General features: G+C 45.4%; 1 protein-coding gene across 1 annotated transcript in view; it reads right to left on the bottom strand.

Annotated features, from left to right (window-relative positions):
* CACNA2D3 (calcium voltage-gated channel auxiliary subunit alpha2delta 3) overlaps window positions 1-21437 on the bottom strand; it is a 696258-nt gene that overhangs the window by 56693 nt on the left and 618128 nt on the right. The window contains exons 28-30 of the mRNA XM_040994648.1: window positions 13688-13749; window positions 12568-12612; window positions 2225-2287 (exon numbers count right to left, since the gene is read on the bottom strand). Coding sequence (XP_040850582.1) covers window positions 2225-2287; window positions 12568-12612; window positions 13688-13749 — 170 coding nt within the window. The remainder of the gene's footprint in view (window positions 1-2224; window positions 2288-12567; window positions 12613-13687; window positions 13750-21437) is intronic.

Below are 21437 nucleotides of genomic sequence, written 5' to 3'. Positions count from 1 at the left end.
AAGAGGAAAAAACACTTCTTGGAATGAACATGAAGCACTTTTTTTTGGTAGAGGGAGATGGGACATTTCTGCAAACTCTGGGTGTATGCTGCTGTTATGAATAAGGAGGACATTTGTATTTCTGTCTGTAACTGCACCAGTGGCCATGGAACAGGTTGACAGATGAGTATTACTCTAATTGGGGTGCAGGAAGCCAGGCAACATCCAACAGGCCTGGAATGAAGAGGCTGGCTGACTCTCTGGGCAGTGGTACAGGTCGATTCCATGGAGGGATGCAGCAGGAACTTGTAGTGGCCACGGCTGAGTTGGCCTTCCGATTTCAACGGTTTGTTGGCTGGTCCAGGGCTTACCAGTGGAACACATTCACTGTGTCGTTTCTGCACCCAAGGATCAAGCTTCTATCTCAGGCCTCCATGGTTATGGCAGAAAGACAGAGTCTACCTTCATTCCAACCCAAGCTATTAACCTGGGTCATCACTCCATAGAGTCTTCGATGTCTCTGCTCCACTTTCCAGCCAAATGGGCATATTAACCACAGACCAGTGGACCTGCCAGAGCCTCAGAGACCAGCTTGGCTTCACTGATTCATCTATCCTCTGCATGGCTCTCAACTGCCCCATGTCCAGTGACGGACAGCCTCAGAGACTATGTGTGGGCATTTTGAATCTCAAAAGGAAAATTGTTCACCCACCAAAGGTGCGTTTAAAGTACTACAACATACTTCACAGGTAAGAGGGGAACTGGAAGCACCATTCCTTAAGTTTCTTACGGCCACTGCTTATACATTAATACATCAGTCTTCTTGGACTCTGAGGAGTCACATTTAAGGACAATCAGCTAATTGATTCAGCCTTAATGACCCCCCCTCCCCATACACACATTGTTGTCTATTAAACAATTTGAAATGATTCAAGATATTTTATTATAAGACATTTATATCCTGAAATATTAAAGTTAGAAGAAGCCTTATACAGTCTACTTTCTTCATTGCACAAAGTCTTTTTGGAAACCCAGATGGGGTAAGAGATGTGCCCAAAATCTGGTTACTGAAGAGAATTAGCACAATACATCTGCCTTGACATCCAATTATAGTCTGTTATTAAGGCTGTGCAAACAAATCTGACTTGCATTTAATATGCGATTTTCATTCATAATTGTGGAAAAAGTTTTGGTACATAAAGTTACAATGGCAATTCCTCTCTTACCCACCTGGTGACTTCAGTTCTCTTTTGATTTCCAAGTAGATCTCGGTGTTTATTCCTAGAGCCTATCTTTTTTTCCATCTCTCTTTCCCAAATGCACACTGCACATGGCTCAATCAAACGAGGGGTAGGATAGTAACTTCAAGAAAGCTCACAGAAAAATGGAATTCAAAGTTTACAGAGCAGGTGCTTGGCATAGCAGATAAGATATTGCTTGGGACACCTATGTCCCAGACGGGATGCCTGAGTTTGAATTCCAGGCACTCAAACTGGAGCGCAGCAGGTAATGGCTCAAGTACTGAGGTCTCTGCTAAACCCAGATGAAATACCATCCTGCTGGCTCCGGCCTGGGTCCTCTCCAGCCCCCCATCACTGACAGATTGTGGAGGACACAACAGTGAAACAGACATCTCACTCTGTCTCTTTTCCCTTCAAATAAATAAAAGCAAAAATAAGTTTAATGTTCATTTTGGTGCACAAAATAAAAAATCCAGAGGCTTTTTCATACTGTGAATTTTCATATGTTTGTCTTTCAAATGCTCTTGCACAGAGATAAATGTGTATTTTTATTTGATTTTCCATAATTTTTTGAGAGTGCCTTTGTAGATTTCCTCATCTATCCTGAGCCCCAGGTAATGTTTGCACTGAATTCTAAGCAGCAAAAAATGACAAAGAGCGCCTCAAATGAGACATGTGTGCATGTACACACCTTCACAGTTGCCCAAAAAGGCAAAAAATCTTTACGCGGGCCAGGCAACTCCAAAGTAAGACTTTCATAAAGAAGGACATTTAATCCATTCGAGCTTGGTCTGGGACTCTGCCACCCCTCACCAATGCCCCCCACTGGGTGGGTAAAGTTTCCTTGGGGCCTGCAGCGGGGCTAAGCAACTGAGACATCCTTGCAGGGATGAAGATAAAGCTGTGTGTATCCTTCTGTTCCCTTCTAAATACTGGCCATGGTCTGTTTCATTCCTGCTCACCCACGTATACATTCTTGGAGTGGTTAGAAATTCATCACTCACCTGCATGTAGTCTTCAGACACCAGGATAAATCCATTATTGTCTATGAGGTAACAGTTCACCGTCTAGAAGATAAAAATACCAATTTCAACCTTGTGCCCGCCAGCTGCATCTATGCAGGGTGGCACATTTCCAGCCGGAGCAAGGCTGTGTCTGGGAAGGGAGTGATCTTCAGGGAATGGGAAATGCCTGTTGAGTTAGGGCCACTGTTGTGCTAAGCCCAGTGTTCACTTTGCAAAATTAGCAAACAAAACAAAAACACCGAAGGAGCCTTGCTGGACCCAGGTTGAATAAGAAAGAATCTACATTCATAAAAGCAAAATTACACTTGGTCTTCCCCCCTCCCCTTCTATTTTTTTTGGTTTTCCCTTTATATGATCTAAACTCTGTTTTCCAGGAACCAAGTGTGCAGGGGCCTCCAAACCTATGTGCTCGGCTGCTGAAGTGCAGGCGTTTGGAGAACGAAACATCGGCACAGTGTCATTACTCTAATGATGTATTAATGAAAACACCGTGTCAGCTCAGAGGACCATCGGGGGACCAGGTAATATTTTTTAATTTGTTCATAGACTGAGGCGGGGGGGTGGGGAGAAGGGGCAGACCTCTGTTAAAGGGGCCCCTCAGGCCTCCTAAAGGTTTTCAAACTGTGGTTTTAATTGGGAGCTGGATTTGGGGGCAGGGATGTTAGCTTTTGGTAGCTCAGACTTATAAATTGTAGCAAGCAAGGTAAACTTGAACCTCTGTTTGCCCCACACTACTTTAATCTCAAGTGAATGATTTGCTACAGGCTAAGTTTTAATTACAATGCTGTGGAGTTTAAATTTAAGATTTAATTCTGTCCTCGATGTAACTCAGTTTCTATTTATTGCAGCTTTATATACCTACTGCAACATTTAATTTGTAACATATCTTTACCCTGAGCTAAATTCTGCCTAGCTCCAGGCCACCACAGGACCAGTGTTTTCTGGGACATCTGCCTATGCATGGAGTTTGCATTTAGTTGGGCACAAAAGGACAGCAGAAAAGTTGGTCTCAAGAGTTTGACCTTTATTTCTGGACAGTGACTTGGCAAAATCTACAGCAAATTAAAAGCACTGCTGGCTTCCTCTTACAAAGTAGCTGGCTGCTTTGGCAAACCATGCAGTCTCTCCGTGTTCCCCACACTCTGACTTGGGTAACCTATTCATCCTTTGGCTGTTGGTGTTCACAGAGTCTACTTTGCTCCCAGTGAGAATTTTGATAAACTTTCTCCTCCTGACCATACAGCTTTGTGGAGTCAATCTCATAGTGTAAAATGAAATACAGCTGGAAATTCAGCCCCACCAGTGGCACAAGGGAGATTTCCAGGGTGTCCTGGCTACCCGTGGCTGGTGTAGTTGGACCAGTATGTCCATACTGTTGGACACCAATGTAGAAAGTTACACCAGCCATCAGTACCTTAGATTATAACAGGGCTCTGATGAGTTTCAGCCAGTCCACACTGGCTCATGTTAGACAAATCCACATCCTTGATCATGTGAATTTCAAGCTGCTCATTTTGCAGAGATAGCCAAGTGAACATTGGGAGGTCCATTTCCATCCAATCAGGAAATGTGAGTTGGGTAGGACTATGGTTTCCATTTTCAGACACTGAGTGGCAGATACAGCAACCCAGAAGCCAAAAATCATTATGGCCACGCCCTTAATATCTAACAATAAAATTAACCCCTAATTTAGACATCCCTAACCAATCAGTGGTCTTACTACTAAACCTACAACTCTGGTTAGTCTCCTGATTTTTATCTAGTGTTACAAACATTACATAGTATAATGCAGGGGGCAAGGCAAACAGATGATAAAAGAAACCAAGGGTCTTAAGCAAAAGGCAAGGTCTCACCACATCCTCAAAAGCAACAGTGGATCCCCATGGCTCCAGCAGGGAGGGACCACGGCCTAGACACTTGCTGCTGAGTGTCGAAGAATTCAAGCAGAGGTAGGTAATGGGAAGACAAAGGGAGGTACCCATGTAGCAGGAGCGTCAGTAGTCTTAGGGGAAAATGAATGCTGTGCTCTACAAGTTTTGGGGTTGCCCTTTTATAGCATAGGGCCTGATGGAATATTCAAAGGAGGTGAATTTAGGGCAGGACTGCGGGTCACGTAATAATCTCTAGGAAGGAGTCTCAGCATCCGGTGCACACGTGGCTGGAGAGAATCTCCAGGCATCCAGGATGTGTCATGGTGTCTGCTGCATGGTGGGAAGTGAGATGCAGGTGCAAGGGAGCAAGAGTACTGAGCCTGAAGCTCTGATGGACTGGGATCAATGGATTGGGGTTTTGTGCAGTGCACCTAAGGTGCCTTGCTCAGGGGCTGGCAGTTCTCAGCCCCTCTTCAGTACCTCCCCTGACTGTATCACCCCCACACAGGGCTCTACTGATCCGTCAGGATCCACTAAGCATAGACCCAGAGAAAAGGAAAAGACCACAGGAGACAAGACGAGATGGTGTCTTGTCTGATATCACCATCCCAAGAAGATGATATCAGAAGCAAGAGACTAAGAGAAGCTCCTGGAAAACTGAATCAAACCCTTTCCCTGCCACTGCCCATCCTGGTGACCACTCCGAGCTGTAAAATGAAGGAGTCTTTATTCTGCATCTTACAATTGTACCAAAAGCATTAAACTTCCAGATCCTCAAGTCTATTTTAAGTTTCTCGGAAAGATCACAGTTTCATAATTCACTTACGACCTAAATTTGCTAACCACAACCCTATGTTCTTATTAAAACACAATATTCACAACTTCTATCTTGTTTAGAGATCCAACTTCAGTATAACTTCTCTCATTATTTGTTATAAGCACCTGGATCATTCCCTGACCTCACTTCCTGACCGTCTGTGGTGGGCTAGAGCTGAGTTAGGCCAGTAGCAGACTCACTGCTCAGGCATCCCCGCTGGATCCCTCTCTCTCCTGGAATGGAAGGAACAGAGCAAACATTGAACTCAAGAGGAGCAATGAGGGCTGCTGACTCAATACAGAACTAGGAAAATCAAGCTGTAAAAAACTGAGGGGTGGCAAGCTTTGGAGCCAAAGAGGACAATGATTGGAAAAGGAAGTGTTCCATAGCACATGATTATCCCTAAGGAAGCAGAAACCAGAGAGGAAGAAGAAAAGAACATGCAGGCAGGAGCAGGAGGGTACTTGCACAAAGCCATCAGCTTGTTGCCAAGCTTATTTTTGAACAGGGTATCGCCTAACCCAAGGTCACACAGCTAAGCAACTGGCATTGACTGCAGTGCTTCAGGACAGGTGCTGGGCCCTGCTGCCTTTCAGAAGACCACATGACAGAGTTAGTCTCTGTCAGGTCTTGGTTAGGGTCCTGTTGCCCATGAAGGAGTTTTCTTTTATGAGCACAAGCAGCAGACAACAGATCTCATCTACTCCCTGTTGTCAAACCCTACGAAATGATAGAGAAATCAGCCAGTGCAGTCAATGCACTCAGTAACTGCAGTGAGCAGCAAGCAGACTACCACCAGTGACTGCTGTTTGGGGCCAGCTTGGTTACGTGGTATCAACTTTTACCATAGGTTCCTGGATTGCCTGAGCACACCAATCCTTAAGCTACAGAGCTTAGGAGTGTTTCCTGTGTGTGTCTACCACTTGCTGATGGACACTGTATTGAAAAAAAGAAAAATTTGCCGTAGAGGCATTAATCCCAAAATTCACTTGACAACCTACTCATTGGAGTCAGATCAGGCTACAGCCTACTGTGAAGAGGAAGAACAAAGACGGGGTTTGCCAAGAGGAAGATGTTCCAGACCTTTCACTTCCTTCACAGGTGCCTTGGGCTGGGTCCCAGTATGGTGAGCACATCATCCTGGGCACAGCCCAGGGGATTGCCTTTGTTGTCTTCTATGCAGAGTAGTAAAGGCACCCTTCTACTGAACATTGTTTTAAAAAGTCATTTTCTCTCCCTTTTATTAGGACTCCAGGACAGGAACCTGGCAGCAGAGTTGATGCCTCACTGTACTTGTTTGTGGCCAAGTTTGACTTTCAAGGTTACACTGGCTTTAAAAAGACTTGGTCGTTTAATTATGCATGAAACAAGTGCTGCCAACATTGAGGTTTGCAAGTCACTGAGAAAGTCACAGGACAAAAGCCAGAGCTGAGTCACTGATGGAGACCCGGGTCATTGAATCTGAAAAGTACCATTAAGTTTTCATTATAGGCAAGACTGTGTTGGTTACCCATCAACCCTGGAAGGCACACCGGAGGCACACTTAATGACCATATGACTCCTTACAACAGATCTGCCCCATGTCAACCACCACTGGATGAATTCAGAGGAGCAAAACACTGGGATTTGAATCAACCAGGAGAGAATGAGCCAGAACCCAATTCGATCAATTTTCTAAGGCCCTTTCCAATATTAATATTCAACTGCTTTCCCCAGTGAGAGCAAACAGAAGAGACATTGGTCTTAGCTTTCCTTTGTGATACTGCTTTCTGCCAAGCTGACCTCTGCATCTTGGGAGGCATGCATCTAACCCCCTGTCCCAACACTAACAGACCAAAGGGCTTGTGGATAGCAAGAGCACCGAGGTCTGACCCAAACATTGAGCACCTGCTTCATTGGCTTGCCACCTTTAGCAAAACATCTCTGGAGGTGGTTGCTTTAAAATTGCAGAGACAAAAGGAGAAAGGCAGAAAGTTGATGTCTTTCTGCAGCTGTCTCAGAAAGGAGCAGGCACTGTGACACAGCTGGTGAATCTGCTGCTTGTGATAGTGAAGTGCCAGCTGGGAGACACAGCTGCTTCACTTCTCAGCTAGCTTCCGGCTAACACTCGGGGAAAGCAGCACAAGAGGGCCAGAAGTGCTTGAGCCCTTGCCACCCACGTGGGAGCCTTGGATGGAGGTCCTGGTTTACTGGCTTCAGCCTGACTCACACCTGTCTGTGGCAGACATTTGGGGAATGAACCCATGGATGATAGATCTCTGTGTGATTCTGCCTTTCCAGTAAATGTAAAAAAAATACATATTGGGGGACTGGCGAAATGGTTCAGCAGCAAATCCTTGCCTTGTATGCTCTGGTATCCCATATAGGCGCCAGTTTGTGTCTTGTTTGCTCCACTTCCCATTCATCTAGTGTTTGTGGCCTGGGAAAGCACGAGAGCATGGCCCATAACCTTGGAACCCTGAACCCGCGTGGGAGACCTGGAAGAAGCTCCTGGCTCCTGGATTCAGATCAGCTCAGCTCCAGTGGTTGTGGCCACTTGGGGAGTGAACCAGCAGATGGAAGATGTTTCTCTCCATCTTTCCTCCTCACTGTAAATCCATCTTTCCAGTAAAAGACACACACATACCTCTATCTATCTATCTGTCTGTCTATCTATATATCTATATCCATCCATCCATCCATCCATCCATCCATCCACCCATCCGTCCGTCAGAGAGGTCTGATTTTGCATCAAAAGGCAAAGGAGGTAAATATGGAATTACAGCCCAAATCCAGGCCACAGGATCTGAGGAACCACAGCACCGACACATCCATTTCTGGGAAGGTGACATTCGTCCTGAGATACCCCGCTTTGAAATGACAGACTCTGACTTCTATCAGTGCAACCTTGACCAAAAGCTTCCAACACTCTGAGTCTCATTTCTCTACTCTAAAGGATGGAGTCAGCAGCAACAACTAGCACAGAGGTTGTTGTCAAGGTTAAGGTGGCAGGGCCAAGAAAAGCAGTGAGCACAGTGCTTTGTGTGCCTTACACTGGTTCTCAGGGAGCAGGGACTTACAGCCATGCAGAAGACCTCTGCTCTGCTGGTCACCCACTCCGTGTCCTCACTGTAAGCATCACAGAGCTAACACCTATAGAGGTTCTCAGAGAAACTGTTACAAATGGACAATTTGGACCAAGCAGGCCTAGAGGCAGCCTCAGCGAGTTTTGTTGCTTTCTTGTCTTGTTTGGGAGGGGGGTCATTGCCTTTATTAGCTTTGTATTTACTGAAGTTTGGAGTGGGGAAAGAGAAAAAGAGAAAGTCCAGTGGTTCACTACACAAATACTTTGATGGGAAGGCCTGGGCTGAGGCTGGAAGCTGGGAAGCACTATCTACCAGCCACCTATGAATGAGGAGAGAGGCAGGCAGACCTTGTGGGGGTTGGGGAGAAACAGCTTGGGTTCTTCCATAGGAGGGCAGGACCTGAATCTCCACATCTCAGATGCCACAAGTTTCCAGGTGTCCCTGTGTGAATCCACATAGTTCAACTAAGGAACAGCCAAGTCCTTCACCTCATTTGTTGTATGTTTTGGTTACAGGTCAATGACCATATCAAAATTGTTTTTGTCAAAAAACAGAGAAAGGTAATTCAGGAAAGATGTGCTTGTTAGAGTTCAGTGGTTCAGCTATGCCTCTCCCTTCAACAGCTACTCCACTGACCAGCACATCAACGCATTTGCAGGGCCAGGCTGTTGCAGCTATGGAAATACCTAGCTACTTGGACACAGCCCCTGTTCTCGCCCTGCTCTAATTCAAGCAGGCCTTCCGGATGTCAGAAAGCAGGTCTGCAAGGCCTTCGAAAGTCTTAGGAATGAACAGCCTCTATTCATTGGAGTAAGAGGAGGTAGGGTTGATTTTGTTGCTGAAGTTTTCCACTATACTTCCTTGAAATGCCTTTGTAAGAAATAATCTCCTGATCCTCTGTCATCTTTGCAAAATACTGGTGATCTCACTACGCGATGGAAGCTGCTAGAGAAGTGAGTGGGCAGAGAGAAGAGCAAGAAGGAAACATTGTTCCCAATGCCATCAGACGCGGTGTGGCCTGCCTCCCTCCCTCCCTGTGTTTGTAAAATGCCATGTTTTTCTCAACCAGTCAAGATCCTTGGAAACCTGGATGTTTTGAGGGGTGCTCTCAGCCTGTAAAGCTGTTTTCGTGTTTCAGCATGAACTTCAAAAATAACTTCCATTTTTGGGTGACTCAAACACTACCACCTTACGGAAGTCTTCCTTCCATGTTCATTTACTCCATACTACTAAAGGTTGATGGCAATATGGTCTTACGTCTCTACCCAACCAGGATGATCCAGGAGGACAGAGTCATGTCTGGATATGCTGGCCACTCAATTCCTAATGGTAAGTCATGTACTGGGAACCTAAGGACTCTTCACATGGCTCAAAAGAATGAATGAGTCTATGAATGATGGGGTTCTGAAATTAACATCGGACCTGAAGGGTTTGAAGCTCCTTGTAAGTCTGCCTAGCATCACATCAAGGTCCTCTAAGTCACAGGGTTAAGGCATTTGCTAGGCCAACTGATGCCACAATATGGAAAGGCATCCAGGAAAACATCAGTTCCATCCACTAGTCCAGGGAGCGTTTGCTCTGGTGCACGGAGTGCAGGGATGGGGGAAGACAATGGGGCTGGAATGGAAAGTGTGTTGATAGTACAGTCTGTCTGATAAGTGTGAGAGCTGAGCCAGGTCTCCAAGGCAGTGGAGTGCGAATGGAGGGGCATGGGGAGACAGAAGCATAGGAAATTAATGAGTCCCCACAGCTGCTTTTAATGGGGTCTTGATCACTTGAGAGCAGCAGAGGGAGAGGAAGGACACGGTCTCCTAGGCCTAATTAAAAGTTATGAAAAGAGAATGACACGTGCACACGGGCTGCTGCATAAATGGAAAGGAGTGTTGGTGGGAAGGCAAGGCTGGCTTTTCCATTTAAAACACTGGCCATGGATTGCCTGGAGGCAATCTTGAAGAATCAAAGAGGAAAATGACTGATAGCATCCAAGTGCAAATGGAGGAGGGTTGCGCATCACACCAAGTTCAGAAACCAGATTAAACTGAAGCCCTCACTTTCAGAGGACATAAACCTTTTCATGACGTTTGCTTATCCCAGTGCTGCACTTACTAGGGCCTGGGCAAACTGTCACTTGCATGCAGGATATATGCCCTTGTTGTCTGAGGAAGGAAAAGTGTCTTCAGACTTTTTGATTCATAGTTAACACGTATTGAGTGTTTACTACCTTTCAGGAGCCACGCCCTGTGCCTTTTCGCCTGTTGTATTTCATTTATCCTGCGTGATTAGTCTGTGAGATTCTGTCTGCATGCTGCAGTTGAAGAAACTGAAGCACAGAGAATTTCAGAGGACTGCCCAAGGTCATAAGAGTCACAGTTTGAGCCTCGTCACTCTAAGCCTTAGCTTGTATCTTTGACCATCTTGTTACAACTCCCATGAAATCAGTCACTGGTGAACAAGGACTGGATGTTTCCAACTCTAAATCAAGATTTGTTTCCACTTTTTCTTAAAGATTTATGTATTTTTATTGGAAAGTCAGATTGATAGAAGGAGACACAGACAGAAAGATCTTCCATCTGTTGGTTCACTCCTCAACTGGCTGCAACAGCTGGAGCTGAGCTGATCTGAAGCCACACGGGTGCAGGGTTAATTATCTAATACTTTCCTAGGCACATGAGCAGGGAGCTGGATGGGAGGAGGAGCAGCCAGGACATGAACCATTACCCATATGGGATCCTGGTGCATGCGAAGTGAGGATGTAGCCACTAGGCTATCATGCTGAGCCCTTCCACTTAATTTTTTCTTAAAGATTTATTTATTTTTATTGGAAAATCAGATACATAGGGGAGGAAAGACAAAAAGGAAGATTTTCCATCTGCTGATTCACTTCCCAAGTGACCGCAACGGCCAAAACTGAGCCAATCTGAAGCCAGGAGTCTCTTCCAGGCCTCCCACAAGGGTGCAGGATCGCAAGACCTTGGACCATCCTTGATTGCTTTCTCAGGCCACAAATGGGGAGCTGGAGCGGAAGCGGGGCCATGGGGATTAGAACCGGCACCCATATTGGATCCCAGCATGTGAAAGGCGAGAACTTTGGTTGCTAGGCTGCCGGGTCCCCTTCCACTTGTATTTATATGAGGAAGCAATAGGGCAATATAAAGTATGGAAGATTAGTGCCTATGGATTTCTCATCAACTATCCATTGACATATCCAGTTAACTACCTAACCCAACAGTGAGTCAACCAACTAATTACAGTTAGCCAACCACCAAGAACAACCATTTAGTCCACCATCCAAGCAGCAAACCAGCAATGCAATCAACCAACCCAATTCTCTTACTATAAATCAGGTTAGTAGCTGCACACATCATGCAAGAGAAGAGCTTAACATACAGTCTTGTGACACTAGCTAACGGATGCTACTAAGCTGTATTGTTCTCCATCAGAGGACTCCAATATGAGAACTAAAGAGGTCCACTTGACTCCCTGTGAAAAAGATCTCCTTGAATTCACTGCAAAGGTCCTCAGCATCATGGAAAATTATCGTTGATGTGATCATAAAAAAAAAAAAAAACCACAGGTTTTCAACTGCAAAGCTGATTCCTCAGCTCTTTCTTCTTTGGGTCACACAATGGTAAAAACAAAGAAACAGAACTGGTAGCCATACCCTCAAGGAACAAATATTTTGGGTTTTAACTTCATCTTGGACTCAGTTTTATATTCCTGTATTTATTTTTTTTTGTATATATATATTTTTAAATCTACTTCTACTCTGTTTTCTGGGCTAGACTAGTGTTTGATTAGGATTTAAGTCTTTGCACCAACCTGAAGGAACACAAACAAATGCTTATTTGTACAGTTTTAGCTTTTGTACTAACAGATGTCTAACGGGACACTGACAGGGAAAGGCCACCTAAGCCAAAATGAGAAGGCCACTCTGCTCTAGTCTATTTCAGGGCATAGAGAGGATAAGCCATCTTGTTTTATTGTGCTTATGTAGGGTTCAAATTTCTCAGAGAGAGAGAGAGAAAGTTGAGAAGTTGTAGAAGGCAAGTTCTGTGCTAGAATTAAACAAAAAAACAAAACAAAAAAAATCTGAATTCCAGAGTTTCAGCTCCCAGAGTTTTGGCTTACAATATGAAATTAATCAAATCACCTACTTTTTTTCGGATTCTCCGTTTAGTCATCTGCAAATGAACAGAACTGCTACGTATTCCACTGGGTTGATGTGAGCATAGAAAGTGAGAACCCGTAGGGAGGAAGCTTTGAAAATTACACAGTGAGCTCCAATGGCAGCCAGTCTGTAGGATTTCCAATAAAATGTCAAGATTCCCAAAGTGCGGTCCACGAGACATTGAAAACACATTTTCTCAGTTCCCATCAACCATCTGATGGGGGAGAAAGAGGACAGAAAGCAAACGTCCTGCCCACCCCTGCTCCCTTTGTTGGTATGTTTCTTTGGAGATTGTCCCAAGCGAAGTGTCAGATCTGGCTCAGCATAGGGCAGCATTCTCTGTCAGAAAGCATGGTCCTTCACCTCTTCAGAGCCAGAAACAAGAGCAGGAGGCGTCTTACCTCATCATCGCAGCTGATGGAACACTTGCCATCCAAAGAGGCACACTGCACATGGGGAGAGCAGAGAGGTGTGTGTTAGCGTCTACCTGGACACTGAGCACTCCAGCGGGTCTCTCATCAAAGTCATGGTCTGGGACACAAATGCCAAATCTCCACCCAAGAGAATGCTTTCAGGAAAATCTGCCTTTTTTTTTTAATTTGTAAGAATCAACATCAACTCCAAACCCTCACAGAAGAATATGGAAAATGATGAGGAGTTAGAGGAGGGCAGAGGGTGGAGCTGGCTCTTTTCCCATCTGTTTTATTAATTGATGTTGTCGCTTATTATCAATAGTTTCTGGGGATCTTCAACAGGAATATAATGACGTCATTAGTTACTTTAAAAAGAAACCTAGTCCCCGTTCTTACAGTTTCTTTAACGTACAGGGACCTTAGCAAGGTGCCAAGGACATGAAGATCCACCATGACATGCTTGCCTTTATTTGAATCTTTCCAGTGATGAGTGTAGAGAGAGTTCACAAAGACGCATGGCAGAATAGCAGCCCTGCCATTACCCTGAAACAAATGGGATTGCAGAGGGGCTCCTCAGTACATACGGGAATATTCACAACCTGGCAGATGGAAGTGGCTCATCTGTTGCCATTTCCATGAAATACCACAAATGTCCCCAAATGTTCCAACATACAGAGGTCCAGGGAAACCTCCCTAGGCAAAAGGCGGCAGATACCTGCTTCAAGAATCCCAGCTATGCAAGGGCTTTCAAGATCACACTAGATTACTCAACAAAGAGGCAGGCATCTTAACAAGATTAGAAGGAAATTACTGTGAAAACCTCACAAAAGGCCCTGATAGGTCCAAGAAATACTCTTTTGAAAGTCACAATCTTGATTTCACCATTAAAACTGTTCCCAAGAGCAAATCCCCTGCTTCGCCAGCATGGGTGTCTAACATGCTGACAGCCCTTTATTTTGCAATGAAATGAAAGGTAATCTGAGCAGCTGGGCAATGCATTTTACAAACATCCACCGGAAATCTGGCACTTGGAGGCTCTGGGTATCCAAATGTGAGCACCTGTGTTTCACAGTGTCATGAATACTCCGGGATGCTGATTATAACTTACCTGTCGGCTGGCAGTCCAGAACTTCCTTTGGAAAAATTCAAGTTTCATCTGGATACCTACAGCTGTGACAAATTACAAATAAAACAAAGCATTAGTGATCCCTTTATGTAATTATTTCAGGTTATCATTGAGATTTAGCAGACATGGCAAGAAACCAGTATGAGTATTTTGCATCGAATGTACCAGGAAGCATCTAAATAGAAACGCTTTTTTTTTTTTACTCTTTCAGACAAGGGATTCTTAAAGTTATTTATATGCATACAATTCTTGAATTAGATCAAACTGAATCCAGTATAACAAACTAGATTACTTCAGTGTTTCGAAAATGCATGCTGCCCCAAGATGAACTGAAAACAAAAATAATACTTTCAACTGGCTATTAAGATGATTATTTTTGAGTTCCTGTTTCAGCTCTTACTGTAAGATTGTGTATGTCTGAAATGCAGAAGTTTGTAAAGCACTCACACTGGTGTTTGGAAGGGCGTCTCCTTTCGACAAGGTGACTCAGCCTAACTGCCCCCTAGTGGTCACATCCCCACTCTCCCCCTCCCCAGGAACTGAGTATTCAATTCTCTGACAAGCTTCCCCAAACAGCAGTGAAGTCTAGTTCAAGTATTAAAATCAGGTGAAGAGAGACAAAACGCCACTTTAAACTCTGGCATCTTCTAGGACCTCAGAACATTGATATGAACCAACTTGCTGTATTTCTCTCCAGGAATCCAAGGCAATTTAACCGCTGAAACCGGTTCAGAAAGAGAAAGGGTGAGGGTGCAAGCTCATCAGATTAAGGCAACTTTAAAGAAATCTCAAAGAAGTCTGCAGGGCTCCAAGGGGAACTGCATTGGGCACAGTGAAGTGTTGGAAACTTCAGCCTGCTGTTCACAACTTTCCTGGTGGCTTTCCAGGTTTGGGCTGCATCTGCATCCCACTGTTCCTGTTACACATCTCTTACACTTCCTTCCTTTAAACTACCTACAGCAACTGCACCTGAATAACACCAGGCATTAAACGCACAAGAAGGAAGCAAATGCACCAACAAACATGGAAGCCTTTTCCACGTCAGTATGTTAGACTCGCCTCACTTAGAATTCACTGCCATGCATTTGAAGACTCTTGAAGATCTTGGGCTGTTAGCGTAAAAATATCAAGTATATTTCTACTGCCTAGAGATGTGGTTGAATTGATTCCTGAGCATTCAGGTTAACTGCACGTGGAAGTTGGAGAGACCTACCAGGTGTCTCTGGACTTGGAGATTTAAGGGAGTCCATCAAGATGGCTCAACTGGTTAATCCTCCCACTGCAAGTGCCAGCATCCCATAGGGGTTCTGGCTCATGTCCCAGCTGCTCCACTTTCCAAGTTACAGCCTGGCGAAGCAGAGAGGGATGGCCCAAAAGCTTGGGACCCGGCACCAACATGGGAGACTTGGAAGAAGCTCCTGGTTCCTAGCTTAGTACCAGCTCTGCTCCAGCTGTTGCAGCCACTTGGGGAGTGAACCAGTCCCACTCCTCAAAGATGGAGAAAGATCTTCCCAAAGAAAGATGAAAGATCTTTCTCTTTGTCTCTCCTTCTCTCTGTAAATCTGACTTTCCGATAAAAATCAGTAAATCTTTGAACAACTTTTCAAATTTATGGATAAGACGTGAGCTAAGCACAGTTGCACTATGAAAACAAGAATCATCTTTGCGATGCCATTCATTAGGAGCTTGGTACTCATGCTGTTCTGCCACAGTGCCTACCACCCTCTGGATTCTGTCTTCTCCAGCAGCAGGAACCTCAGCAAGGTCCAAGGATCCACATGACCCATCCAGAAGAGTTATTTTTTAAATCCTTTCAATCAATAGCATATGTACACAGAGTACACAGACAGACAGAGAAAGCAGTATTCATGTGAACTGTAATTCCAAAATAAAGGGCTCCATGGGGGCTGGTACACTAGAAGTATCTGGGGACCACTGAGAAACAAGTTCTAATGTCTGATGGCTTTTTCTCCTTGCAGAAAAGTATGAGTCACAAAAAGACTAGACGATGAGAAAGCAAACTAGCTCTCTTTTTTGCTGGTTTACGCCCTCAAATACATACAAAAAAAAAAAGGCTAGGGTTAGGACAGGCTGAAGTCACAAACCAGGAGGAGCTCAGTCTAGGTCTTGATCTCTCTCTCTCCAGGGGTACAAGTACTTGAGCTGTCATCACTGTCTCCCAGGGTATATACTAGCAGAATGCACGAGTCAGTCAGGAACCAAATCCGGGCATTCTGATACAGGATCCCTACGTCTTAAATGGCATCCTAACTACCAGGCTCAATACTTGCTCCCTCCCTTCCCTACTCAAGATGGTCTAAGTCAGAATTTCTAGGAGTGAGCATCCAGACAAGGTTCCTGTGTGAGGGCAGTCCAGTAAGACTATCATGCAGCTCACGTGTGTCAGTCAGTGGGTTTTTGCGGGCCACCAGGTCACACTTCAACCCATGAGCTGCTCTTTCTGTCCCAAAGACAGGTCAGCAAATTCCTGAAGGAAGCCAATATTGGAGACTGAGGCTGCTTCCAGCACTTCAAATAGATCTCATCTTCCAACATGCATGACTAGGCAGGGGGTACACGGTACAGCAGGATACAGGCTGGGTTTGCTCTGCTGCACCAAGGAGGCACATCCCTGCTCTGTCCTTCCAACAAGAGTCTGGGACCCAGCATGTCTGATTTTCCCAAAGACTAGTAAGGTTTGGCAGAAAACTTGGTGTCAGAGCAGAGGGTCTCAAAATCATGGGCCTTGAGAAGGTGGGCTCTGGGTAGATCTGCCTTCTGCAACATCTCTCTCTTTACAACTCCCCTCCCACATTGCTGCCCAGCCAGCCTTGCCCACAAAGCTGCTTCTCAGAGCCAAGGCCAACAGCCACAGCAAGCTAGCTGTGAAGCCCTATAGGAGAGCAGCACACGGCGCCCTAAAGAATCACTCCACACTAGCTTGATCTTGCTTTTTTCTCCTATAGCCCAGAGCTGCCCTGAGCCACCCATCAGCTCAAAGTTCCTCCCTTCTCCAGCTGAACCCCCATTTTCACCTCCCTTGAAGAAGCCAGCTTCTCCCACCTTGGTGCTTAACCATCTCACCTACCTTGAGCCTGCGTTCATCTGCCCCTGTTGTTCCTGTACCCCACCTCCTCAGAGTGCTTTAATCTTTGCTCATGAGTCAGTCCTTTAGTCCCATTAATCAAGTGAGCTGTTTCTCTCTGATCTTCCTCCAGCAGGCTGCATCCGCTGCCTAGTCCTGATGCCCTAACCTAGACATCACTTCCCTCCTTCCTCACACACTCCCCTGTCTGGGTCATGAGGTGCTCATGTGCCCAAGTGCTCCCAGAGGGTCCTGCCTGTGCTCTTGCTGATTGGTCCCTGGCTTCTCACGGCACAGGTAGGCTCACAGTATTTGTACAAGTTCAGATATTTCTCTATGATGAAGAGACTCACAACCCCACCAATCGGTCAGCTCTGATCATTTGTCCTGGGTCTCTGTGCTGAACTCTAAAATGGTTCAATAAGGAGAAAAGAACCACAAGCTCCCTCAGTGTCTGGCTGAAGAGTAACTAGGTCAAAGTTACCTGGAGGCCCAAGGAGGAACTGGTGGGGGATTTGTGTAATAAAAGGGAGGAAGATGGAAAAGCCAAGGGAAGATGGTGATTCAAAATGCAGGGAACATCAGGCCAAAGGAGGGAGTTTTGTTGTTGTTGTTGTTGTTTTAAAGACCCTAGCGTGCTCTGAGAATTGAGCAGGATGGCAGCGTGAGCACCTGACAGTGCTGAGCAAATGGCAACAAGTCCTGAACACAGCTCAGGATGGGCCCAGGGGTCAAATCCAGCTTCTGTTTTTCCACAACCCTAGAACAGAGTCCTGCGCAATTGTTCGCATCCTCCCCATGGCTCCCCACAGCAGAGCCCACACAGCCTCATGCCCTGGCTACCTGGCCCTCTGCAGAAAACCTTCTCTGAACAGATGCTTTAGAGTCCATAGTGGATCTTTAGGCAAAGGGGTAGGATCACTTCCTTATTTTCAAAAGTCCACTGTGGACGCTCACAGAGGAAGTTCTAGGGAAAGGGCCCAGGAAGTGGCAGGTGGAAGAATCACTAAGATTCATCCTCAGGTTCATCATCTCTTAAGCACATATATGGTTTAAAGAGCAAAACACATGCTAAAAATAAATGAAAATTCACTCCCCCCACCCTAATCAGCAAGCAAACAAAATCCTTAAAGGCATCCTAGGGTGGAGATTATCCAGGAAAACGAATATGACCTGCAACAAGCAGGGATTTAGTTCCCTCTGGCTATCTGCCTTGTTTCAGTCCAGCACGTTTCTCCCTTCAAGCTTTATCGGAGCAAACATGTTGACTCCAGCAAGCCCCTCTCTCATCCCTCATCCCCCACACAACCAAAGTGAAACCTGAGATATTTGTCAGACCTGTCTGTTTTGTTCTTTCAACAACATTTCAAGCCATAACAGTATATTCCAATTGAAGTCAGTCTCGCTAATTTAATAAGGGAAACAAGGACAGAAAATGCTTTAGTGAAACCCAAGTCCCAAGGAGAGCGCAGAAAATAAAAACACCATTCCTTGGGTTTGAAATTTTTTAGACAGTCCAGAAAACGATCAGCATACTTTCCCTGGAGTTTAGGGTGTCTCTCCCTGGTACACTGCCTGGTCCTGATGCCATAACCTGATTAGGTTGCTCCAAGGTTCCCTGCTGGGAATCTTGACCGCAGGCAAGAAAGAGTCTTTTCCAGTGGTGCCTTATTCACCTCTTAGGAGCAGAATAGATGCAGATGACACCAACAGGACATGTTCCCACATGCTAACATAAAGAACCTCCTGGCCCATGAATACAAGATCTTGGGACGGTATTTGAAACATCAGTAAAAGTTGTGACAACTGCCATCCTGGTGGCTGGCACAGTGGTACAGAAGGCTAGTCCTCTGACAGACACCGGTATCCCATATGAGTGTTAATTTTAAGTCCCAGCTGTTCTACTTCCTAACCAACTCCCTTCTTACAGCCTGGGAAAGCAGTGGAGAACTGCCCGAGGCTTTGGGCACCCATGTGGAAAATACTGAAGAAGCTCCTGGCTTCGGATTGATCCAGTTCTGAACATTTGAATCATTTGAGGAATGAACAGCAGATGGAACATCCCTGTGTCTCTTCCTTTCTCTCTCTGTAACTCAAATAAGTCTTTAGAAAAGAATTAGGATCCAGTGCTGTCACCTAATGGCTAAAATCCTCGCCTTGTATGCACCAGGATCCCATTTGGGCGCTGGTTCGTGTCATGGCAGCTCCATTTCCCATCCAGCTCCCTGCTTGTGGCTTGAGAGAACAGTCGAGGACGGCCCAAAGCCTTGGGATCCTGCACCAGCATGGGAAGCCTGGAAGAAGCTCCTGGCTTCAGATTGGCTCAACTCTAGTGGTTGTGGCCACTTGAGAAGTGAATCAGTGGATGGAATATCTTCCTCCCTGTCTCTCCTCCTCTCTATATATCTGGATTTCCAATAAAAGTAACACAATTTTAGAAAAAATTGCTATCCTGAGTCCAAAATCCTTTCTTCTTAAACACTCAAGCATTTCAAGCAAGCAATGACATTTCCTTTGGTTTGAATTTTCCAGGGGACTCATTTTAGAAGTCATCTCAACATTCAGAGGGTCTGAGTACAGATATTCAGTTTAGCAATGCAGTACTTTCTTTCCAAAATTTTTTTCAAAGAATTACTTATTTTTATTGGAAAGGCAGATTTACAGAGAGGAGGAGAGACAGAAAGAGCTTACGTCCACTGATTCATTCCCCAAGTGGCGGCAATGGACAGACCTGAGACAATTCAAAGCCAAAAGACAGAAACTTCTAGGTCTCCAACACAGGTGGAGTGTCCCAAGACTTTGGGCCATCCTCGACTGCTTTCCCAGGCCACAAGCAGGGAGCTGGATGGGAGGTGGAGCAGCCGAGACACGAATCAGCAGCCTTACAGGACCCTGATGCATGCAAGGCAGGAATTTAACTACTAGACTACCATGCCTGGCCTTCCAGACTTTGTTTTTCTAACATTCTAACATTCTTTTTCCCCATCTTCCCCTGCCTCTCTTCTCCTGTGTTTCCCAGAAATGTTATATGCGTTAGGTGGCAGATTTTACAAGATACAAGCAGCAGAGGGAAAGGAAGGGCATTGTGGAAGGTCATCAGCCCACTGAAGGGGGAGTCACACTTGAGCATTCAAAGAACCAACACACAAGCACGAGCATCATCCAGACACCCAACATACAACAGGACAAGTGGCCTACAGGCGTCCATCAGCATGCTCAAAGCCAGGCAAGGGAACTCGGATCCTGTGTTAGCTGAATACACAGCCATGAGAAGTATAGGGCACGTAAACCACAAAATTATGTAATTCTTTAGTGGCACAAGCTGTCTTTCAAGTGCTGAAGAGCCACACAGAGAGGCTTCCCTAGATCCCCCATGTACCTCAGGGAGGCGCATTGGACAGTCGTCAGAGAATGGGAAGTTGTCTTAACAAGCAAAGGTTAAGTTCTCTGTAGATCCGGCTGTTCCATTTCTCCTCAGAGGTGGAAGAAATGGGATGACTCCGATGTGGAGGTTTTAGATCAGAGAGGGTGGCGGCTGGGAGACAAACTGGACTGGCAAGGGGAAGTTGGTAATTAGTTTGAGAGGACCTCGAAAACATCAATGCAACATGCTCAATGTGGCTACTACCCCCAAGATTTACTTATTTTGCCTTATAAAATTTGAGAATACAAATTACATTTCCAGTGCTATTATATTCAAATGCGTTCAAGATGAAATCATGCATGCATCTCGTATCACGTTAATAGACATGCATTCAAGCGTAATCCGAAACTCACGAAATAGCAACATAACATGTAAAATTAGAAATAAAATCACTTTTTCATATTGTATTCATTTAGAAATAATTTTTCTGTGGGCTTGCTACATACCCGTAGGAGCCCAAATCCGGTTTATAAAATAGCACTCACCATGCCTGGCATGCAAGCCAGCACAGACACCCCACTTCCCATGGCTCAGTCCTGCAGCTCTTCTGTATGTTCAAGCACACAGAACAAGCTCATCCGGGAGACTGAAAACCAACCCAGCTACCATCGATCGAATTACAATCAGGAAAGGCTCTGCTGGAGAACTGGCTGTGAATGCAGTTTCCAAAGCTATGTCTGGGAGCTCCTAGGTCTGTCACTTCACCTGCCTGTCTCTGAAAAGACACAGACCAGCCCTAGGCTTCTGTGGGACAGGGATAAATGAGATAAATGAATAATGTCTATGGAAACACTATACCTGGTTGATAATGTCTTCAACCATCTTGTAGTGATTTGCTACTAAAGCTTCTCTTCTCATACTTCACAACTAAAACTACTTTCTGGTCCTTATGTTGAGACGGAGAAAAAAGTTCTTCTGTGATACATCCACTCTGTCCTCAGCTAAGACATGCTCCTGGGAAACTAATCCACAAGTGTTTTACAACAATCAAAGCCATGCGAGTACCTGGGCAAGCCCTAGGAGCTTTGAGCAGCCCCTTTGCCTTCAGGATTCATGAGGTGTGTCACTTGTGTCCCCTTTAGAACTATGGCCATTTCTGTCCACTCAAGATGAAACAAGGTGGTCAGGATGCAGTCCTGAACAGCACCACTGTTCCTGGCTCTGGCGGCCATCGGCTCCAGGGGCTCAGCAGCCAAATCTTTGCCACAAAGCTTTTTAACAAC

This window comes from Ochotona curzoniae, unplaced genomic scaffold (assembly GCF_017591425.1).
Source record: "Ochotona curzoniae isolate NIBS_2020 unplaced genomic scaffold, NIBS_Ocur_1.0 contig_908, whole genome shotgun sequence".
NCBI lineage: Eukaryota > Metazoa > Chordata > Mammalia > Lagomorpha > Ochotonidae > Ochotona > Ochotona curzoniae.
The sequence above is the reverse complement of the archived record's forward strand: the minus strand, read 5'-3'. Positions and strand labels throughout refer to the sequence as shown.